Here is a 23016-nt window from a genome sequence, read left to right on the forward strand (position 1 = left end):
CAGTGTCAGATATCTTTTTTCAGAAAAGACATGAAATGAGATCCTGTCTGCCACCTCAGGTACTATTTTGAAAAGCATGTGAGTTCCCGCTGGTATCCTGGCCAGTATTTATTCCTCAACATCACAAACAGATTATCTAGTCAATATCACATTGCTGTGCGTAATTTCAAAAGTACTTCATTGACTGTGAAGCACTTTGGGGCGTCCTGAGATGGTAAAAGATGTGATTAAATTCAAGTCTTTTTTGTTTTCAAAGAGCAGAGAATTGCCCCAATGTCCTGGCTCACACTTATGCTTCAATTAACACCAAACCAGATTAACTATTAACTTATCTCATCATTGTTGGTAGGACTTTGCTGAGTGCAAATTGGCTGCTGTGTTTATATTTAATAACTCATTGGCTGTGGAAGTGCTTTAGATGTGCCTTAAAGATGTGCAAAGCTTTCTTAAAGGCTAACATTTTCATCAATTTGCAATAAAATTGATCAAATGCATTTTCTATGCAGATAAGCTGTGTATCAAAGCATATTTTCTACACCGCTATTTAGATCAATTTCAGCAATGCGTACAACTGCCACTAACAGACTTCTGGCTACGTAATGTGGAGGTATCAAAATAAAGACACTCATTTTCTTTGATAAAGCATGTATTGAAAATAATCAAATATAAACACATTGTATAAGAATACTTACAAAGTAATTATTTAGTACAAAAGTTTATTTGTCAAATACTTGTCACTCTTCAAGTTTAGTTTAAACCATAAAATAAATAAATTTTCACAAAACAAGATTGCACATAAATTTTGACCAGCCTCAAGAACTGATGCACTGGCATGCATAAATTTTAGTGTTCCAACTTTTCCACTGCAGTAGATTTTGTCTTCAAGTATGTTAATACATAAAACAAGAGTCCCTGCAGCAGCAAGTGCACCATACTGAACATAAGAAAGGGTATTATGCAACCCCTCCTGGAATCTTCACCTGGCAAGCAGTCACTTTGGACTCTCTACCATGGCAATAACACTTTTTCTTTGAAACCTGCTGCTTTTGAACCTGCAATAAAAAATCTCAACAGAAGTTTAACAAGGGAGGGGAAAAAAAAGGAAAACAAAAAATTGAAACTGCCCTATTCACGTGCATAGAACTGCACTAAATTTAGCCAATTTTACATGCATAAGTTTGCGTAAAGACTAAAGACAACACAACATTTAAAAAAAAAGGATTCATCATTCTGAGGTACCATACTTACGGACGTGATGTTACGAGAATCTGACAGGGCCCAGAGGCCAAGTAGGAGTTCATTGATCTTGTTTTGGGTCACTGGTTCGTAAACTCCAAGATTTTTGACCACGTAGTGAAGAAAGCCAGTGGGGGGGGCATGAGCATCTCCACTGATTATTGTCTGCATTTGCAGACATCAGCTACAGACCAGCCAAGTCTTGAAGAGCCACTTCTTAACGTAGGGGGTTGAGGAAAGATTTTACGCTCTGTAATCACTGCCCTCTGTTCTGGGAAGGGCTTAAATTTAAGAGCTCATCTAAGCTGACGCCAATCTCCTGGCACCTGGTAACTAGTTTTCTGAGATTATCAGTTTTACCTCCTTCTGAAGCTTCAAACAAGAGTTGCTGAAAGAGATAGGGGAAGCACTTAAGTAAGACCTAGCCACCAATTAATTATTACCTTGTCACTGGAAATGGTTGCTTTTATAACAATGATCTGTATTATCACTCTCGCAAACTAGATCAAAATACTGATTCTCAAACACCTAAATTCATTGCTGTATAAAATCTAAAATATAGAAAATTAAATAAAAAAACATAAGTGGGAAACTTTACATCTTTCCAGAGCGTTGCACAAAGGGGTAACTTCTGAAGAGCTCGTTGGTAAAGCTGCCGAACCTGAAAAATAGCAAATAACGAGTGGGAGCACTTATATGAGGACCACAAATTCATGGGAATCAAGAATACAGAACTGCTAGAACAGCTGCAATTATTGATTTAGAGGAGATTCATGGAGACAATTCATTTTCAGTGGACCAGGGTGCAAAGCTAACATTTAAAACAAGAAAAAGTAAATGTACACAGTAGTGCATCCAGGGGCAAAAAGCTATGGGCAGCACCACTACCGCTTGACCAAAACCTTGCCGAACAGCTTTGAAAATCAAAACTCTAATTTTTTGAACAAGTAGGCAGATGGGATTGGCTGGAATGTAGTCTGTTAAGCAAAGGCATAATTACTACAGTATGATATCAAGTTCAACACAACTAAACATTAAATGATTTTTTTCACAAATTTCCTCCAGTGTACAGCATTACAATATATTCCTGCATAAGAGCACAAAAAGTGTGAAGCTCATGAACTTACCTCATTTTGGTGGTCCTTTAGCATGCTTTCAACAGCTATGGCTCTGATGCAAAGAGAAACAAAGAACAGGTTTAGTAATATTTTAAACCTTACGGCTGCTACATAGATAAAAGGTTAGAAAGCACCACAACATAACACACACATCAAAAGCAGACTATTCTTCTAAAGTTTACTTTAAGGTCTACTGCTGTAGCAGCATTGAGGGAGCTTTACACTTTGGCCATGCTACACCTGACCTAGGAATATTCACTCACACTGGGTACAAAATGAACAATTGTTCCATTGCCCGGCTAATAACCCTCACCTTTAATAAAATTTGGCTTAAAGTTTTCAACTGAAACTTGGGTGACCCAAAGCCAAACTTTAGACTTTTTGATTGACAATTGCGTAAAATCGTACAGCAAATAGATGCCAAGTTTATCACCAACAAACTTTTTGAATAACTATCGCAATTCAAATCCAGAAAAACTAAGCTAATATGATTCAAAATAGATTTCAGCAGCAGTTAATCAACTTTTATGAATTATGAATAAAACAACAAGAATAAAAGCACACTATTACATTTTCCAAATTGGCAAACAGATTGGCAGAGAATGTGTAAACATATTCAATTGTAACTTGAGGTGCTGGATATTACCCTCCTTCCACTCCTGCTCCAGTATCCTGCAGTAATAAAAAAAAAACATGCAGGTTGAAACATTATCACTTAGCAATCCTCATCAAACTGTATATCAATGCATGAAATAGCATACTCTCTCTCAGCTCAAGGAAGAGAGCAACATTTTTATCTGAGGAAAAACTGAGGTATCCAAATTTTTTGTAGATTTACCTTAATGCCAGTCCAACATTTGTTGGCACAATGGAAGGAAATCTCTCCAAGGCTTTGCAGTGCTGGGATTGAGGGAGGCAGCTCAGATAAAAGGAAACCACCTAAAAATAAATATATGTTCAGTTAATCTTAATGCTAAATAGATGTTTCGAAAGAAATTGCCATTCAAAAGGTACTTAAAACCTTTAACCAGTCAAATAATCATTAGGATAAATATATTAACCATTGGGAAATCCTACCTGTAATGTCAAATGAAAATTATGCAAAACTTCACATTAAATTTCACCCAGTATTCAATAAGTGATATCTAACAAAATAGAGCTTTTGTTATGACTGCCAGGCTACACACTGCTTTTCTATGCAAATTTGGTTTCTGAAAACCAGAATCAAAGTCAAAATCTATTACCTGATTATGAAACTCGTAATTGCTCCAATAGTTGGCAGAGCTGAATGGTATAGGCATTCGTGTGGGGACAGTGACCAAACACCTGTGCACAAGGTCCGTAAACAGTTTAAAGTCTCTGATCTTGTTCTTGCTTCCAACAAGCTGGCTACTGGTAAAAACAAGATAACTGCAGAGAAAACACCCATCTTCGTTACTACGTTGAACACAACAGCTGTTAATAAAGACATTAGTTCCAGAAATAGTTAATATTCATCTGATTAGAATGATGGTATTTTTTGCTATGCATGTTCTACTTACTCCATCCAGATTTGCTGCACAACATCATTCTGCATAACTGTACCCAGTGCTGCTTCAAATGTGTCCACAGCGTCTCCTGTGCTTGCATTAATGGACTGCCACAAGCTGTTATATTTATGAAGGCAAAATAAGAATTAAGGAAATATTTAAGGGTGGCATTAATGCAAGTAGATAGGACTGCTCATTTAACAGATAATGACACTGAATTCCTCTCACTGAAGTTCAAATACACATGTACATTTATTAACTTTAATGGTTTGAAGCTTCTAGACGACAAATACTATTTGGATGATACAGATTTATTAAAGTTTAGTATCCTGCTTAAGAACAAGCCCACCAGCAGGATTTCTTACCAGAAGATTAGCCATAGGTAGGGGATCTGTGTGTTCAGCAGTTCCCCATTCAACAGTTCCTTGCATGAAGGCACTCTGAAGTCATAAGGCATTGGATAATTCAGGAGCTGACTGAAGAACGAAACAAACCCTTCAAACATTGCACATTTTAAAATTCTCATCCAACTATACAAGTGCAAGTAACTAGGGTAAAATAGCAGCAAAGTGAAAAACCTATCAAAGTAGCTTCCAAATTGCCATCTGAACCCAGAAAGTCTTCCCGTCAACAATTTTTACTTAGTTTTGAGTTTCACAAGTGATCTGTGGCTGAAACTCTGGAGCAATAAAATTCACGATAAACTACAGGTTCAAAACTAAGAAAGAGGATTTGAATCACACCAAGATCTCCAGGTGCTACACCAAGGCAGACACAAACTTATCTGGAAAAAATCATTTTTGCTTCTGAACAGATTTTTCAAGGAGCAAGGATATTTGAAATGCTGCAGCTAGAACATCACTTAACAACTACCTCCCCAGAGTGTCGAGGTAACTCGACATTCTGTAAGCATTTCTCAGACTGTTTAACAAGTTTAACTTTAGATGTACATAGTTGATTTTCTAACCATATATTTAAGCGCTTATTTATCATTTTGTGCAGCACAAAAATATAATGCCCATTTTTCAAAAAAGTTGTGAAAATATTCCAAATTTTTACTAAAATTTATTAGTTTTCTTTTTAAAAAAAAAGATATGAAATGTTGGATGAAAAATTACCAATGGACTCCCTACATACATTCTCAGTGGATTGGGCTGCCTGCAATATTGACCCATTCACTGGGGACACCCTGTCCTGACTTCTGACATTGCCAGTTACACAACGGAACAGAAATAATCTGAAGAGAAATAATGTTCACACAAGTTGGCATATACAAAAAACTGAGACAGAAATGTGATGACCTCTGGGACCCCCCCCCATCCAAGTTTGAAAATCTACGTCTTAAAGTCTACAAAGGAGTTAGATACAAAAACAGAATTCGAAGGTGCATCAGGATCACATAACTGATGAGCAGCAAAGAACAGAGCTTGAACTACATTTAAAGGACAAAGATTCTTCAATGAGTTGCGACACAAATCTGGACAGATTAAAGATAAGCAATAGGGATGGGCAATAAATGCTGACATAGTCAGTGATGCCCACATCCAGGAATTAATTAAATAATTAACCTAGAGTAAGCTTTTCTAGATGTCAAAGGAACATCTATGACTAATCTGCACGGAAAGGTTGGCATTCTCAGAATTCAGGCACAAATGATCCTGTTTCATAAACACCTATCAATATGCAATCCAAATGGGTCAAAGAGCACTGAATTCCAAAAGATCCAAAATCAAGCACTCCTCAGCCGACAATTACCCTTTCACATCTGACTGATTATGAACTATTCTGAGTAACTAGAAGCAGCTATGGGAACGCCAATGCAAACTGCCAAAGTATGTTACTGAAGGATTTTAGTTCAAGGCATGGCAGGGCTGCTCACACCTGTCAAATGCAAGTCATGTGCCATGCGGGGACTCCAGGTCCCCTGCCTATGTCCTGGACAATGGCATCCCACTTTCTAACTGGTGTTCAGTTCTGAGTACCGATGGGAGAGGCAGTTCCTCTGGAGAGTGCAGTGAGAGTCATGAACAGAGCACCATGGGTGGCTCAGCTTTGCAGGGAGGAGAAAAGACAGGACAGCAATAGTGGTAGGGGATTCTATAGTTAGGGGAACAGACAGGTGTTTCGGTCTTTGCAGACGTGATTCCAGGATGGTATGTTGCTTCCCTGGTGTAAGGGTCATGGATATCACAGAGTGACTACAGAGCATTCTGGAGGCAAGGGTGCACAGCCAGAGGTCATGGTGCACAAGGACATCAAGAATATGTAGAAAAACAGATGAGGTCCTGCAGGCTGAGTTTAGGGATTTAGGAATGATATTAACAAGCAGGACGTCAACTGGAGTAATGTCAGGATTACTCCCCACGCCTGTGATAGTGAGTATAGAAATAGGAGAATCCACTAGATGAATGCGTGGCTGGAGAGATGGTGCAGGAGTGAGGGCTTCAGATTTCTGGGCCATTGGGACCAGTTATTAGGAAGAAGGGACCTCTACAAGCCAGATGGTCTACACCTGAACAGGACTGGGGTGAATATCCTTGCAGGAAGGTTTGCTAGTGCTGTTGGGGATGGTTTAAATTAGATTGGGAAGGGGATGGGAACCTGAGGGCAGTTTCAGATAGGACAAATTCAGGGCAGGGAATGGGAGGTAGAAAATTAGCGAGTGACTCTGAAAGGCAGAAGAAGCAAAGTGCAGCACCGGAATTTGGCAGTGTTAAAAGGTATGTATTTAAATACAAGGAGTTTAGCAAATAAAGCTGATGAGCTAAGGGCACAGATAGACAGATGGCAGCATGGTATCACTGCTATCACAGAAATCTGGCTGAAAGAGGGGGAAAAATGGCAGCCTGGATATCCCTGGATATAGAGTTTTCAGGTAGAGAGAAAGGGGGATAAAAAAGGAGGGGTTGTAGCATTATTGTTTAAAGAATCAATTACAGCTGTGAGGGATGATATGCTAAATGAATCATCAAATGAGGCCATATGGGTGGAGCTCAGAAATAAAAAAGGGGCAGCCACTCTACTAGGAGTGTACTATAGACCCCCAAATAGCGAGAGGGAAATAGAACAACTATGTAGGCAAATTTCTGAGTGCAAAAACAATAGGACAATAATAGTTGGGGATTTCAACTACCCTATCAACTGGGATACAAACAGCGTGAAGGGCACAAAACTCGAACAACATTCAAGAGAACTTTTTTAGCCAGCACATAAGCCCAACGAGAGGGGGCGCAATTCTAGATTTAGTCTTAGGAAATGGAAGCTGGGCAAGTGGATGAAGTAGCAGTGGGTGACCATTTTGAAGAGATGACCATAATACAGTTAGTTTTAGCATTACTATGGAAAAGAACAAGGATAGAAGGGAAGGAAAAGTTCTAAATTTGGGGAAGGCAAATTTTACAAAGCTGAGGGGTGATCTGGCAAAAGTGGACTGGATACAGGTAATTGAAGGAAAATCAGTAGCAAACCAGTGGGAGGCATTCAAAAGCGAGATTTTACAGCACAGTGTAGACATGTCCCCACAAAGAAAAAGGGTGGTACTGCCAAATCTAGAAGCATACAGGGTAAGATAAAGCAGAAAAAGAAAGCTTATGAGTCACAAAAAATTTAATACTTTCAATACCCTAGAGGTGTATTGGAAGTGCAGGGGTGAAGTAAAAAAGGAAATTAGGCAAACAAAGAGAGGACATGAAAAACTATTGGCAGGTAAAATCAAGGAACGCCCAAAGATATTTTATCAGTACATTAAAGCAAGAGGATAACTAAGGAAAGGGTAGGGCCCAGAGATGTACAAGGTAACTTATGCGTGGATGCAGAAGATGTGAGCAGGGTTCTTAATGAGTACTTTGTCTCTCTTTTCATAAAGGAGAGGCATGATGCAGACATTGTAGTTAAAGAGGAGTGTGAAATATTAGATACGATAAGCATAATGAAAGAGCACGTACTAGAGGGTCTGACATCCTTGAAAGTGCCTAAATCACCACAGCCAGATGGATTGTATCCCAGGCTGTTAAAGGAAGCCGGGAGAAAACAGCAGATGCTTGAAGGATCATCTTCAAATCCTCACGAGAGGAATACCAGAGGATTGGAGGTCTGAAAACATTGCACCATTGTTTAAAAAGGGTGCGAGGGATAGAACAAATTATTATAGGCCAGTCAGTCTGACCTCTGAACAAATTATTAGAATCAATTCTGAGAAATACGATAAACTGTCCCTTAGAAAGGCGCAGATTAATCAGGGATAGTCAACATGGATTTGTTAAAGGAAGGTCGTATCTTATTAACTTAGTTGAATTTTTTGAGGCAGTAACAAGGAGGATTGATGAGGGTAATGCAGTGGATGCTGTCTACATGGATTTTAGTAAAGCATTTGACAAGGTCAGAAAAGTAAAAGTTCATGCGATACAAGGAAATGTGGCGAGTTGGATCCAAAATTGGCTCAGTGACAGGAAACAAAGGGTAATGGTCGACAGATGATTTTGCGAATGGAAGACAGTTTCCAGTGGTGTTCCACAGGGCTGAGTGTTGGGTCCCTTGCTGTTTGTGGTATATATTGATTTGGACTTAAATGTGGGCGGCATGATTGGGAAATGTGCAGATGACACAAAAATTGGCCGTGTAGTTGACAGTGAAGAGGATAGCTGTCGACTCCAGAATGATATCAATGGTTTGTTTGAGTGGGAGGAAAATTGGCAAATGGAATTCAATCCAGAGAAGTGTGATGTGATGCATTTGGGGAGAGCAACAAAACAAAGGAATACACAATAAAAGGGAGGATATCGAGAAGGGTAGAGGAAGTGAGGCACATTGAGATGTCAATTACCAGGGGGCACAGATTTAAGATGATTGGTAGAAGGATTAGAGGGGACATGAGAAAAATTGTTTTAACCCAGAGGGTGGTTGGGTGTCTGGAATTCACTGCCAGGAACAGTGGTGGAGGTAGAAACCCTCAACTCACTTAAAAAGGTACCAGGACCTACACCTGAAGTGCTGTAACCTGCAAGGCTATGGACTAGGTGTTGGAAGGTGGGATTAAATTGGGTGGCTAGTTTCTTTAGCTGGCGCAGACACAATGGGCTGAATGGCCTCTTTCTGCGCTGTCACTTTTCTGTGGTTCTATTTTAGTTCTATGAAAGCAAGGTAGAGGGTGTCTGCAGAGACTCACTGACGGGATTGCGGCTGCCTGCAGCGAATTTGGCCTAACCGTCAGCCTCAAGAAAATGATCATGGGACTGAACGTCAGAAATGCTCCATCCATCAATATCGGCGACCACGCTCTGGAAGTGGTTCAAGAGTTCACCTACCTAGGCTCAACTATCACCAGTAACCTGTCTCTCGATGCAGAGATCAACAAGCGCATGGGAAAGGCGTCCGCTGCTATGTCCAGACTGGCCAACAGGATGTGGAAAATGGCGCACTGACAGGGAACACAAAAGTCCGAGTGTATCAGGCTTGTGTCCTCAGTACCTTGCTCTACGGCAGCAAGGCCTGGACAACATATGTCAGCCAAGAGCAACGTCTCAACTCATTCCATCTTCGCTGCCTCCGGAGAATCCTTGGCATCAGGTGGCAGGACCGTATCTCCAATGCAGAAGTCCTCGAGGCGGCCAACATCCCCAGCATATACACCCTACTGAGCCAGCAGCGCTTGAGATGGCTTGGCCATGTGAGCCACATGGAAGATGGCAGGATCCCCAAGGACGCATTGCACAGCGAGCTAGTCACTGGTATCAGACCCACCGGCCATCCATGTCTCCGCTTTAAAGACACCTACAAACGCGACATGAAATCCTGTGACATTCAGTACAAGTTATGGGAGTCAGCTCCCAGTGATCGCCAGAGCTGGTGGACAGCCATAAAGGTGGGGTTAAAGAGTGGCGAGTCGAAGATACTTAGCATTCGGCAGGAAAAAAGACAGAAGTGCAAGGAGAGAGCCAACTGTGTAACAGCCCCGACAACCAATTTCATCTGCAGCGCCTGTGGAAGAGTCTGTCACTCTAGAACTGGCCTTTATAGCCACTGCAGGCACTGCTCCACAAACCCACTGACCACCTCTAGGCGCTTACCCATTGTCTCTCGAGACATGAGGCCAAAGAGGAGAAGAAATTTTAGTTCATTTTTGCAGCAGAACTGAAGCAGTGATACAGGCTCTTAGCAATTTAATAAAACTACAAAATGCTTTCCTCAACTGCCATTTGACACCAAAGACTTTGCAGAGTAGAAAATTCAATTGAAATTTAAATATTGCAAGAATTAAACATGAAAGATCATCAGCAGGGCGATTAAGAACTTCTATTGTACTGTGAAGAATGAAATGCCAAGAGGTGAAAGAACCATGTAAGCTTCCACACTAAAGCATAAATATCGAAAAGATCACATTGTATGAAAAACTCAAATGCAGTGTCCATGTGGTTCTCCTAACTTGGATAACATTCTGAAATTTGTTAAAAGCATGAATGAATGCACTTGACACATTAAGTATTACATCACTGATGATACACTGAAGTTCTGATGTCCTGCATTCAATATCTAAAATGGAAAAGTTACCCATATGGTATCAATAACAAACAATCTACTTTAACAGGGGTGGTATCAAGAACATATCAGATTCCTTCAGCAAATTACTGCCTAGTTGTGATCACTGAAAACGTCATACCCAAATGCTAATAACTCTGCTTCTCAAACTGGGAATGATACATGGTGTGAAAGAGGTGTTTGCTAGTCGAATTCGCATGTCGGCAAAAAGGGGTTCCAGCGTTACTGGAAAATCTGGTATATCGGTCATATTCGTACAAGCTAAATTCCCTAAATTGGAGGGTTTAATGTCAAGACTAAGTTAGTAACATTCAAAGCTTGTTTTTAAAAGACAGGCTTGAACTAGGCACTGGAGTTTTATTCATTTTTTCCAATTTTAAGCTCAAACCTTACCGTAAAGTATTTGTAGGGTGGCATTTCGGGGCTTCCCCCTCAAAGAAGGAGTCGATAAATTCTTGAAACAGAACAGGAATGATGTCTAGGTTTTTCTGCAAAGAATGAACACAAAAATGACAACAGGCCTTTAATGCACAAGTTAGTACTTCACACTTACTTCATTTAGAACAGCGTAACATATAAAAAAATTACATTCCTTTGAGGCACAAAAACCCAGCATGAAAGGTGATCTAACTATGGCTAACAAGAGAAGTTAAAGATTGCATTAGATCAAAAGAAAAGGCTTATAAAGTTGCCAAAAAAGTAGTAAGCCTGGGGACTGGGAGCATTTTAGAATTGAGCAAAGGTGGACCAAGAAACTGATAGAGAAAATGGAATATGAAAGTAAACTAGTGAGAAATGAAAACGGACTGTAAAAGCTTCTATAGGTATGATTTTAGATTTAGAGATACAGCACTGAAACAGGCCCTTCGGCCCACCGAGTCTGTGCCGACCATTAACCACCCATTTATACTAATCCTACACTAATCCCATATTCCTACCACATCCCCATCTTCCCTATAATCCCCTACCACCTACCTATACTAGGGGCAATTTATAATGGCCAATTTACCTATGAACCTGCAAGTCTTTTTGCTGTGGGAGGAAACCCACGCAGACACAGGGAGAACTTGCAAACTCCACACAGGCAGTACCCAGAATTGAACCCGGGTCGCTGGAGCTGCGAGGCTGCGGTGCTAACCACTGTGCCACTGTGCGCCGTATGTAAAAAAAAAAATTAGCAAAGACACATGGGGCCCACTACAGGCAGAGACAGGAGAATTTATAATGGGGAATAAGGAAATGGCAGAGAAAATAAACCAATACTTAGTATCCATCTTCACAGGGAGATACAAAAAACCTCCCAGGAATACTAGAGAGCCAAGGGATTAGCGAGAATAGGGAACTGAAAGAAATTAGTGTTAGTAAAAAAGTAGTACTGGAGAAATTAATGGGACTGAAAGTTGATAAATCCCTGGACCTGATAATCGACATCCCAGTGTTGAAAGAGGTGTCTGTAGAGATAGTAGATCCATTGGTGGCCATCTTCCAAAATTCTATGGATTCTGGAATGGTTCCTGCAGATTGGAAGGTAGCAAATGCAACCCCACTATTTAAGAAAGGAGACAGAAAACGGGCATCTAGACTTACTAACCTGACATCAGTGGTAGGGAAAATACTAGAATTATAAAGGATGTGATAAATGGACACTTAGAAAATAATGGCAGGATTGGGCAGAGTCAGCATGGAAAATCATGTTTGGCAAATGTGTTGGGAGCTTTTTGAGGATGTAACTTGAATAGATAAGGGGGAACCAGTGGATCTGGATCAGAAGGCTTTTGATAAGGTCCCACGCAGGTTAGTAAGCAAAATTACAGCACATGGGTGTGGGGGCAATATGCTGGCACGGATTGAGAATTGGTTAATGGGCAGAAAACAGTAGGCATAAACAGGTCATTCTTCAGTTGGCAGGCTGTGACTAATGGGGGTACCACAAGGATAAGTGCTTGGGCACCAGCTATTCACAATCTATATCAATGATTTGGATGTGGGGACCAAATGTAATATTTCCAAGTTTGCTGATGACACAAAACTAAATGGGAATGTGAGTTGTGAGGAGGTTGCAAAGAGGCTTCAAGGTGATTTTGAAAGGCTAAGTGAGTGGGCAGAAACATAGCAGATGCAATATAATATAGAAAGATGTGAATTTATCCATTTGGAAGGAAAAACAGAAATGCAGAGTATGTCTTAAATGGTAAGAGCTTGGGAAGTGTTGATGCCCAAAGGGACCTGGGTGTCCTTGTTCGTAAGTAACTGAAAGCCAACATGGAGGTGCAGCAAGCAATCAGGAAGGCAAACGGTTTGTTTGTCTTTACTGCAAGAGGATTTGAGTACAGGAGTAAAGGTGACTTGTTGCAATTGATTAGAGCCTTGGTGAGACTGCACCTGGAGTATTGCGCACAGTGTGGATTCCTTACCCAAGGAAGGCTATACTTCCATAGGAGGGAGTGCAATAAAGGTTCACCAGACTGATCCCTGGGATGGTGGGATTGTCCTATGAGGACAGATTAAGCAGATTGGGCCCATATTCTCCAGAGTTTAGAAGAGACGTAATCTCACGTAAACATACAAAATTCTTATAGGGCTCGACAGGGTAGATGTAGGATGTTTCCCCGGTTGGGGGTTCTAGAACCAGGGGACACAGTCCCGAATAAGAGGTAGGCCCATTTAGGACGGAGATGAGGACGAATTTCTTCATTCAGAGGGTGGTGAATCTTTCGAATTCTCTGCCCTAGAGGACTGTGGAGGCTCACTGAGTATATTCAAGTCAGAGAACAAAGAACAGTACAGCACAGGAACAGGCCATTCGGCCCTCCAAGCCTAAACTAACACCTTCTGCACTTGCGGGGCCCATATCCCTCTATTCCCTTCCTATTCATATATTTGTCAAGATGTCTCTTAAACATCGCTATCGTATCTGCTTCCACCACCTCCCCTGGCAGCAAGTTCCAGGCACTCACCACCCTCTGTAAAAAAAAAAAACTTGCCTCGCACATCCCCTCTAAACTTTGCCCCTCGCACCTTAAACCTATGTCCCCGAGTAACTGACTCTTCTACCCTGGGAAAAAGCTTCTGACTATCCACTCTGTCCATGCCGCTCATAACTTGGTAAACCTCTATCATGTCACTCCTCCACCTCCGTCGTTTCAGTGAAAACAATCCGAGTTTTTCCAACCTCTCCTCATAGCTAATGCCCTCCAGACCAGGCAACATCCTGGTAAACCTCCTCTGTACCCTCTCCAAAGCCTCCACGTCCTTCTGGTAGTGTGGTGACCAGAATTGCACGCAATATTCTAAGTGAGGCCTAACTATGGTTCTGTACAGCTGCAACATGACTTGCCAATTTTGAGACTCTATTTCCCGACCGATGAAGGCAAGCATGCCGTATGCCTTCTTGACTACCTTATCCACCTGCGTTGCCACTTTGTGACCTGTGGACCTGTACGCCCAGATCTCTCTGCCTGTCAATACTCCTAAGGGTTCTGCCATTTACTGTATACCTCCCACCTGCATTAGACCTTCCAAAATGCATTACCTCTCATTTGTCCGGATTAAACTCCATCTGCCATTTCTCTGCCCAAGTCTCCAACCGATCTATACCCTGCTGTATCCTATGACAATCCTCATCATTATCCGCAACTCCACCAACCTTAGTGTCGTCCGCAAACTTACTAACCAGACCAACTACATTTTCCTCCACATCATTTATATATACTACAAACAGCAAAGGTCCCAGATATCTAAGATACCAAAGGGATATGGGGATAGTGCGGGGAAAATGGCATTGATAGATCAGCCATAATCTAGTTGAATGGCGGAGCAGGCTCCAGGGACCAAACAGCCTACACCTGCTGTTATTTCCTATGTTCCTAACAACACAAAATGCAGCTAAGCACAATTGGTGTTTGGTTATATATTTTAAACTTCACTTTCCTTCACCAAACATGAAGAAACATCTTCCAATGCATTTATGAAAAAAGGCCACTGAGCCCACTGAAATTAGCTCCTCCCACACCGGAGAAAAAGTGCTAATGCTGGAAAAATAAAGCAGAAAATGTTGGAAATACACAGATCAGTCACCATAGAAAGAAAAGGCAAGTTAATGTTTGATGTAAACCCTTCAGGTATAATGTTAACCTGTGATTTCTCCTTGCTGACTGTATTTCCAGTATTTATTTTTAGTTCTTGGGATGTAGGCCACACTGGCAAGGCAATATTTATCACCCCAAGAGCATTAAAAAATCAATACAAAATGGGACTTGGAGTCACGTGCAGACTAGAGGGGGCAGGGGTGACCCTTCCCTGAAAGAAATTAGTGAACAAAATGGCTCTTTATGACAATCTGGCAGCTTTCATGGTCCTTGCATATAAATTAGATTTGTTGAATTCAATCTCAATGGTGGGATTTGTGTTGATGACCTCAGGAGTGCTAGTCCAGTAACTTGTCTATTAGGCTACCATACCCTAAAATTTTTTAACCAAATTTCAAAATTAAAAGTATGTTTTACAGAATTGTTTGAAATTGGCAGTGCAAAAAAAATTAATAACAAAATAGCTTTTTTAACCTTTTACTTGAAGACAACTAAACAGGATTGCGCAATTAAATTTTTCTCCTGGATGCTTAATTTGTTTAGCAAATCATTGGAGTAAGAGGTGCATAAGTGGGAAATGGAGAAAATTCATTTTTTCCCTTAAGGTGACGAGCAAAAGTACAGAAAGAAACATTTCAACTTTCAATTATAAAACATTGTGAAAGATCTGCTGCAACTTAGGTAATCTATCTTTGGAATATATTCAGTAACAGTTTGAAGAAGGGAAAATCAAAGCTTATAAATACACACCACCGAAATAAAGAACTTGAATGCATGGTAGAATAATTGTGCATTATGAGGACTCCTTCTAAATGCACAAAGCCACTCTTTCACAGCGTCATCGTTCCGTTTTCTCTCCAAATAAAGGTCAGCTAGCGCTTCAGTAAGTTGGTAAGCAGCTGGGCAGGACTGTAGCAGTGTTTTGCAAAGTTTTTCAGCAACTTCCCATCTGGAAAAATATAATTCCAGTCATCCGAAGAAATCCCACAAATATACATTAAAATCCAAGTTAACAAGCTCCAAACAACTAATTGAGATATAAGATACTCCAAATAAATAGAAAAACTCCAAACACGCCAAAGTTAAATATTACCGCCTCCAATTTAGGTACTGAAACAATGCTCCATTTGTACTTCAATGTTGCTTAAGAAATTTTAAGTAACCATACCTTCTCATTAGCTTAAGTGCGAAAATCATATTTCTATAAACTGAGAGACAGACTGTAATCCTCTCCTCCACTGAAGGGCAGTTCTCAGAACATGCCTGGACAGCATCTGAACAGATTTTAAAAAATGAATTAATTGCAATTTGACTTGCAATTTAACATTTATAAATGAAAGATACAAAACTGATCAACTTCACCTTCAAACAATGCAAGTAACGTGTCAGGATGTGTCTTTATATCTTTTGATGTTCGCCAAGGGATGAGAAATGGCTCCTTCATTACAAGCTTGGAAGGAACAACTACAGCTGGATCGAAGAATTGGCAAGGAAGACTGTTGAATTCAATGAGGTGAATATAGGCCAACCAAGCCAGGCAGCAGTCATTTGCATTTAAATATTGCGCCATACTTTTGTTACCATCTGAACTTTTCAAGGCGTTCTGTAAAACATATGGTCAAAAAATATGGATACAACTTTCCAATTTATACATTCAACTTGCATTAGGTATGACAAACTCTGAAGAAAAACCTCCCGCATAGGGAGCAAACTTACTTATATCAGTGCAACACTCAATAAGTCTTAATGAAACTTGCGTTGCATTTTCATCATGAAAATGATAAGTGCAAAGTAAGAATGTCTTTATTCAGATCAGCTATTATGTCAACTACTGATGAAATTGATAAAATTGGAGACTTACAAAAAACAGATTCAACTTATGGTATCATGAATTTAATTAAAAAATCTGAAAGAGGGAGTCTTCATATTTTGGAAAGAATAGTCATAGGTGGGCATCAACAAGGAACAAGTTTGAACCAATTTAGATAGGCTAGAGGGAGCAGTGTCCAAATTTAGAGGCAATACTTGTAAAGTAGAAGGCACAATAACTATCAAATGATGCTGCAAGGAATTACTGAATTGGATGGTGGAATGGGAAAATAAATAGCCAATGAAATTGAACGTGAGTTGGCAAATTTTGGTTAAAAATTATACTTTGGATGGGGGAAAGCTGGGTGATGTGGAAGGGGAGACTGGGGCTCGTTACATTCAGAATGTATTTAAGGCAGCAGCTCAAGTGGCTAAGAATGTTAAAAAAAAAGCTCATGGAATTCTGAGCTTTATGTCAAGTAGTAAAGAATATGCAAGAATCTATGTAATTGTGAATTTATATGTAACTTTGGACCACACTTGGAGTACTGTGCAGAGTTTTGGGCTTCACACTAAGGTACTTTGCAAGAGAGGGTACAGCACAGATTTGCTAGGATGCTGCCTGGACCAGGAAATACAAAATGAGACTGAGAAAACTAGGATTGTTTTTCTTAACTAGAGAATACAGGATGATTTGATAGAGGTGTTTAAATTATGAAGGGATGGAAGGTCAGAGTAGAACGAAGCAAACTGTTTCTAGTAATGAATAGGGCTCGAATGAAGGGACACAACTAAAAGATTAATTCCAGAATTTCAGGTCAGAGCAGGAAAAACTTTTAAAATCTAGAGTGTTCCGAGGTTGTGGAATGCACTACCAGACTTAATGATCATAGCAGAAGCCACAGGAACATTTAAGAATCATTAGATAGGTGGTTGGTAGAAATAAAAGCAAGATAGGAATAGGGCAGACACAAAGGACTAGGACTACTGTTTGTAGAGAATAAACGTCAACGCAGACTATTCGGTTAAAGAAAAAAATTTGTTGTAATGCCTATGTAATTCCACAAATTTCCTGATCCTGGCTCAGTCAGCACACATCTACGGACAATTGAAGCAGCTGAACAGCAATTGAGAAAAGAACTGGCTCTGTCACAGAAGACAGAGGGTATCAGTGGAAGAGTGCTTTTCTGAATGGAGGGATGTGACTAGTGGTGTTCAGCAGGGATCAGTGCTGGGACCTTTGCTGTTTGTAGTATATATAAATGATTTGGAGGAAAATGTAGCTGGTCTGGTCAGTAAGTTTGCGGACGACACAAAGGTTGGTGGAGTTGCGGATAGTGATGAGAATTGTCAGAGGATACAGATCGGTTGGAGACTTGGGCGGAGAAATGGCAGATGGAGTTTAATCCGGACAAATGTGAGGTAATGCAGCTTGGAAGGTCTAATGCAGGTGGGAAGTATACAGTAAATGGCAGAACCCTTAGGAGTATTGACAGGCAGAGAGATCTGGGCGTACAGGTCCACAGGTCACTGAAAGTGGCAACGCAGGTGGATAAGGTTGTCAAGAAGGCATACGGCATGCTTGCCTTCATCGGTCGGGGCACAGAGTATAAAAATTGGCAAGTCATGTTGCAGCTGTACAGAACCTTAGTTAGGCCACACTTAGAATATTGCGTGCAATTCTGGTCACCACACTACCAGAAGGACGTGGAGGCTTTGGAGAGGGTACAGAGGAGGTTTACCAGGATGTTGCCTGATCTGGAGGGCATTAGCTATGAGGAGAGGTTGGAAAAACTCGGATTGTTTTCACTGGAACGACGGAGGTGGAGGAGCGACATGATAGAGTTTACCAAGTTATGAGCGGCATGGACAGAGTGGATAGTCAGAAGCTTTTTCCCAGGGTGGAAGAGTCAGTTACTAGGGGACATAGGTTTAAGGTGAGAGGGGCAAAGTTTAGAGGGGATGTGCGAGGCAAGTTCTTTACACAGAGGGTGGTGAGTGCCTGGAACTTGCTGCCAGGAGAGGTGGTGGAAGCAGGTACGATAGCAACACTTAAGAGGCATCTTGACAAATACATGAATAGGATGGGAATAGAGGGATACGGTCCCCAGAAGTGCAGAAGGTTTTAGTTTAGGCAGGCATCAAGATCGGCGCAGGGCAGGCTTGGAGGGCCGAATGGCCTTTTCCTGTGCTGTTCTTTGTTCTCCCATGGCCACATATTCAACTTTTAATTACGGAACCAGGACCAATTATAGAGCCTCAAAACATCATGCTGACAAAGACCAGTATAAGTTGCATAACTTTGAATAAAGATGTAATTTAAGAAATTCTCAGGTACATCTTACCATCTTGCTAAGCAACTGTGGGAATGCCTGAGAATCTACAAAGGAACTTGGGAGTTATAGAGTGCCTTGTAAAATCCAAGGTGCTTCAAACCCAATTCTTATTGATTTATAAGCATTTCCTTAGATGTACATGAGAGCCTTTTTAAACACAAGCATTCCATGAAAAGAACTGAAATAACCAATTAATCTATTTTTGGTGGTCTTGGTTGAGAGAATAGTAGCCAGAACATTAGGACAATTCCCAATTCTTCAAATAGTGCAAAGGATTCTTTAACATCCACCTGAAGCATCTGGAACAAGTAGTGTGTTTTGGCCAATTTTCCACAAAGGATTTGGGAATAATTCAGATTTAAATTCTCTTTACAGCCATCTGCTGCAGCTGCTGAGACAAAGAACAACTTTTCTGGTAACGAGCCAGGCAGGTGGATAGACAAACCACTTTGGGGGATATTGCTGCCGACAGAACACTTCTAACTGAAACAAATGAGTCAACTGATTCATCCCATACTGTCAGGATTGGCCCCATTCATTTTGAAAACAGCAAGTAGTTCCTAGGAGCCCACATTCAAAGGTAGACAATTTTATTGACAGGACTACAGAGATGAGTCCCTGAATGAGAACGTAATTAGAACAGCAGTCCTCTTACTTCCTGTGAGTATGGAGAAAAAGAGAGAGAGACTCACGAAGCTCTAAGTTAGCCCAAAGTTAGGTGTGAAAAATGTAATAAAAACAAGAAATGCTGGAAATACTCAGCAGGTCTGGCAGCATCTGTGGAGAGAGAAGCACAGTTAACGTTTCAGGTCAGTGACCCTTCTTCAGAACTGACAAATATTAGAAATGTAAAATATTTTAAGCAAAATGGGGGTGGGCAAGTTAACAAAAGAGGTGTTGATAGGACAAGGTCACAGAATAGCTGACCAGAAGGTCATGGAACAAAGGCAAACAATATGTTAATGGTGTGCTGAAAGACAGAGCGTTAGTACAGATAGGGTGTTAATGGACTGAAAACTGAACAGCCACAAGCACAAACATGAAAAAAAAAGTGGGTAGGCACAGTAGAAACAAACTGAACAAACGAAAATAAAATAAACACAAAAAATAACAGTAAAATGGGGGGCTCCCGTCATGCTCTGAAATTACTGAACTCAATGTTCAGTCCTGCAGGCTGTAGTGTGCCTAATCGGTAAATGAGATGCTGTTCCTCGAGCTTGCGTTGATGTTCACTGGAACACTGCAGCAATCCCAGGACAGAGATGTGAGCATGAGAACAGGCGGGTGCGTTGAAATGGCAAGCAACTGGAAGCTCGGGGTCATGCTTTCGGACTGAATGGAGATGTTCTGCAAAGCGGTCACCCAGTCTGCGTTTGGTCTCCCCAATGTAGAGGAGACCACATTGTGAGCAGCGAATACAGTATATTAAACTGAAAGAATTACAAGTAAATCACTGCTTCACCTGAAAGGAGTATTTGGGGCCTTGGATAGTGAGGCGAGAGGAGGTAAATGGGCAGGTAGTACACATCCTGCGATTGCAAGGGAAGGTGCTGTGGAAAGGGGACGAGGTGGTGGGGGTAATGGAGGAGTGGACCAGGGTGTTGTGGAGGAAACAACCCCTTCGGAATGCTGACAGGGGAAGGGAAATGAAGATGAATCACGCTGGAGGTGGCGGAAATGGCGGAGGATGATCCTTTGGATATGGAGGCTATTGGGGTGGAAAGTGAGGACAAGGGGAACCCTGTCGCAGTTCTGGGAGGGAGGGGAAGGGGTGAGGGTAGAGGTGCGGGAAATGGGTCAGACATGGTTGAGGGGCCCTGTCAACCTGAGTGGAGGGGAATCCTCGGTTGAGGAAAAAGGAAGACACATCAGAAACGCTGTCATGGAAGGTAGCATCATTAGAGCAGATGCATCGGAGACGGAGAAACTAGGAGAATGGAATGGAGTCCTTACAGGAGGCAGGGTGTGAAGTGTAGTCGAGGTACCTGAGTGAGTTGGTGGGCTTATAATGAATATTAGTAGACAGCCTATCCCCAGAGATGGAGACAGAGAAGTCGAGGAAGGGGAGCGAAGTGTCGGAGATGGACCATGTAAAGGTGAAAGAAGGGTTGAAATTAGAAGCAAAAGGTGGCCGACCAGGAAATGTTAAGTTATCCTGCTAATAACTGGTACTCTAAGTTCACTTGAAATTAACTGTCTGTAAAACAAAAGCAGTATAACAATTCACATCAGGCCTCATCTTACTAAATAGTTTTCAGTCAACCTGTCAGAAGATTAGAGAAGCACACAATATCCAGTTCAGATCACAAAAGGAGCTCCTATTACAAAAGCACAACTGAGAAATGCATTATTAAATACTGGATAACATAGGCACGTTACTGAACACGAGATACTCAGACGTCTTAGCAGGGTAACCGGCCCTGCCAAACTAGAGAAAAGCTAAAGCAAACTTGAAGTAAATTACATCATATCCCATTCTGCAAAGCTGGACAGCTAGAGTCAGCAGACCACTTAATCATGAAGGCCAGCAGAGTCCAGACCTGCCCCAATACCTCAAGTTACTTACAAAATGGATCTTGCGTTTTCTGATTTTAGAATTTTATCACCAATGAGGCAACATTCTGAAGAACATTTTTCCAAATTTGCAGGCTCATTGAATTTAAAGAGAACAAATGAGAAAACAAAAAATAACTGGAAACAGAACTCGAGTTTCCCAAGTTTGTGGGCAATATCTGGCTGACAAACATAGTTGGGTCAGCCCTGCTCAATTAAATCTAGGACTTGAGCATCCTTTAATAATGGTATTAAAGTAAGCAAAAGGACAGAACAAATGTAATCAGAATACCTATAAAAACTTTAAACCATCAGGACTGTTCAAAATTTGGAATTCTTCCGAATGCTGACAAACTTCCTACCGTATAAATATTTAATATTTACATAAACATTATTGCAACAGATACAAGATCATAAGGACTAGGTTATCTATGGAAAAGAACAAGGAGCAATCCAGAGTAAAAGTAATTGGGGAAGGCCAATTTCCATGGGGTTAGAACAGATCTGGTCCAGGTAAATTGAAATCAAACAATGGCAGGCAATACAGTAAGTGAACAATGGGCTGCTTTTAAAGAGGAGTTGGCTTGGGTACAGTTCAGGTACATTGCCGGTAGGAGGTAAGGTGTGACACACAAAACCAGAGCTCCCTGAATAACAGGAGAGCAAGGTGAAACAGAAAAGGGTGCAATTGACAGATCTCAGGTTGTTAATACAAGTGAGAACCAGGCTGAATATAGCAAGTTCAGGAGTGGAAATGAAAAAAGCAATAAGAGCGAGAGAGAGTATCAAGAAACTTGCAGCCAAAATAAAAGGGAATCCAAAAGTCTCCTAGAGGCATATAAATAGCTAAAGGGTGTTAAGAGGAGGGGTGGGGCCAATTTGGGACCAAAAAGGGGACCTTACACATGGAGGCAGAGGGCATAGCTGAGGTACTAAATGACTACTTTGCATCTGTCTTTACCAAGGAAGATGCTGCTAAAGTCGGACTGAAAGAGGAAGTAGCTGAGTAACTGCATGGGCTAATTATTGACAAAGATGAGGTATTAGAAAGGCTAGCTGTACTTAAAGTTGATAAGTCACCAGGACCGGATCAGCTGCATCCGAGGCTACCGAGGGAATTAAGGGTGGAAATTGGGGAGACTGGTCAAAATCTTTCAAATCGCCCTTAAGATACAGGGGCGATGGTGATACCAGAAGATTAGAGATTTGCAAATGTTACACCCTTGCTCAAAAAAAAAAGGGTGCAAGGATAAACCCAGCAACTACACGCCACTCAGTTTAACCTCGGTGGCGGGCAAGTCTTTAGAAATGGTACCTGGGACAAAATTAAGAGTCACTTGCACAAATGTGGATTAATTAAGGAAAACCAGCACGGATTTGTTAAAGGCAAATTGCGTAACTGACATGATTGAGATTTTGAGGAGGTAACAGAGAGGGTTGATGGTAATGCCATGGATGGCATACATGGAATTCCAAAACGAGTTTGATAAAGTGCCACATTAACAGCCTTGACAGCAAAGTTGAAGCCCATGAAATAAGAGGGACAGTGTCACTACGGATATGAAGTTGCATGTCTGACAGGAAACAGTAATGGTGAACAGCTATTTTTCTGACAGGAGGAAGGTATATAGTGGGGTTCCCTGTGGGGTTGGTATTAGGATCACTGCTTTTCTTGACCTATATTAATTAGACTAGGGTGTGCAGGGCACAATTTCAAAATTAGCAGATGACACAAAGCTTGAAAACATTGTGAACTGTGAGGAGGATAGTGATAGACTTCAAGAGGACGCAGACAGGTTGGTGGAATGGGTGG

General features: G+C 41.1%; 1 protein-coding gene across 2 annotated transcripts in view; it reads right to left on the bottom strand.

Moving 5' to 3' along the window:
• Positions 1–628: 628 nt before the first annotated feature.
• LOC137379504 (zinc finger C3H1 domain-containing protein) overlaps positions 629–23016 on the bottom strand; it is a 77645-nt gene continuing 55257 nt past the window's right edge. For both annotated transcript variants that reach the window (XM_068050424.1, XM_068050425.1), the window contains 12 exons: positions 15868–16108; positions 15674–15779; positions 15256–15454; positions 10811–10905; positions 4249–4359; positions 3896–4000; positions 3599–3764; positions 3193–3293; positions 2925–3026; positions 2364–2406; positions 1835–1897; positions 629–1624 (listed from right to left, as the gene is read on the bottom strand). In XM_068050424.1, coding sequence (XP_067906525.1) covers positions 1493–1624; positions 1835–1897; positions 2364–2406; positions 2925–3026; positions 3193–3293; positions 3599–3764; positions 3896–4000; positions 4249–4359; positions 10811–10905; positions 15256–15454; positions 15674–15779; positions 15868–16108 — 1464 coding nt within the window. In that variant the 3' untranslated portion in view covers positions 629–1492. The remainder of the gene's footprint in view (positions 1625–1834; positions 1898–2363; positions 2407–2924; positions 3027–3192; positions 3294–3598; positions 3765–3895; positions 4001–4248; positions 4360–10810; positions 10906–15255; positions 15455–15673; positions 15780–15867; positions 16109–23016) is intronic.

Source organism: Heterodontus francisci, chromosome 18, assembly GCF_036365525.1.
Source record: "Heterodontus francisci isolate sHetFra1 chromosome 18, sHetFra1.hap1, whole genome shotgun sequence".
Lineage (NCBI taxonomy): Eukaryota > Metazoa > Chordata > Chondrichthyes > Heterodontiformes > Heterodontidae > Heterodontus > Heterodontus francisci.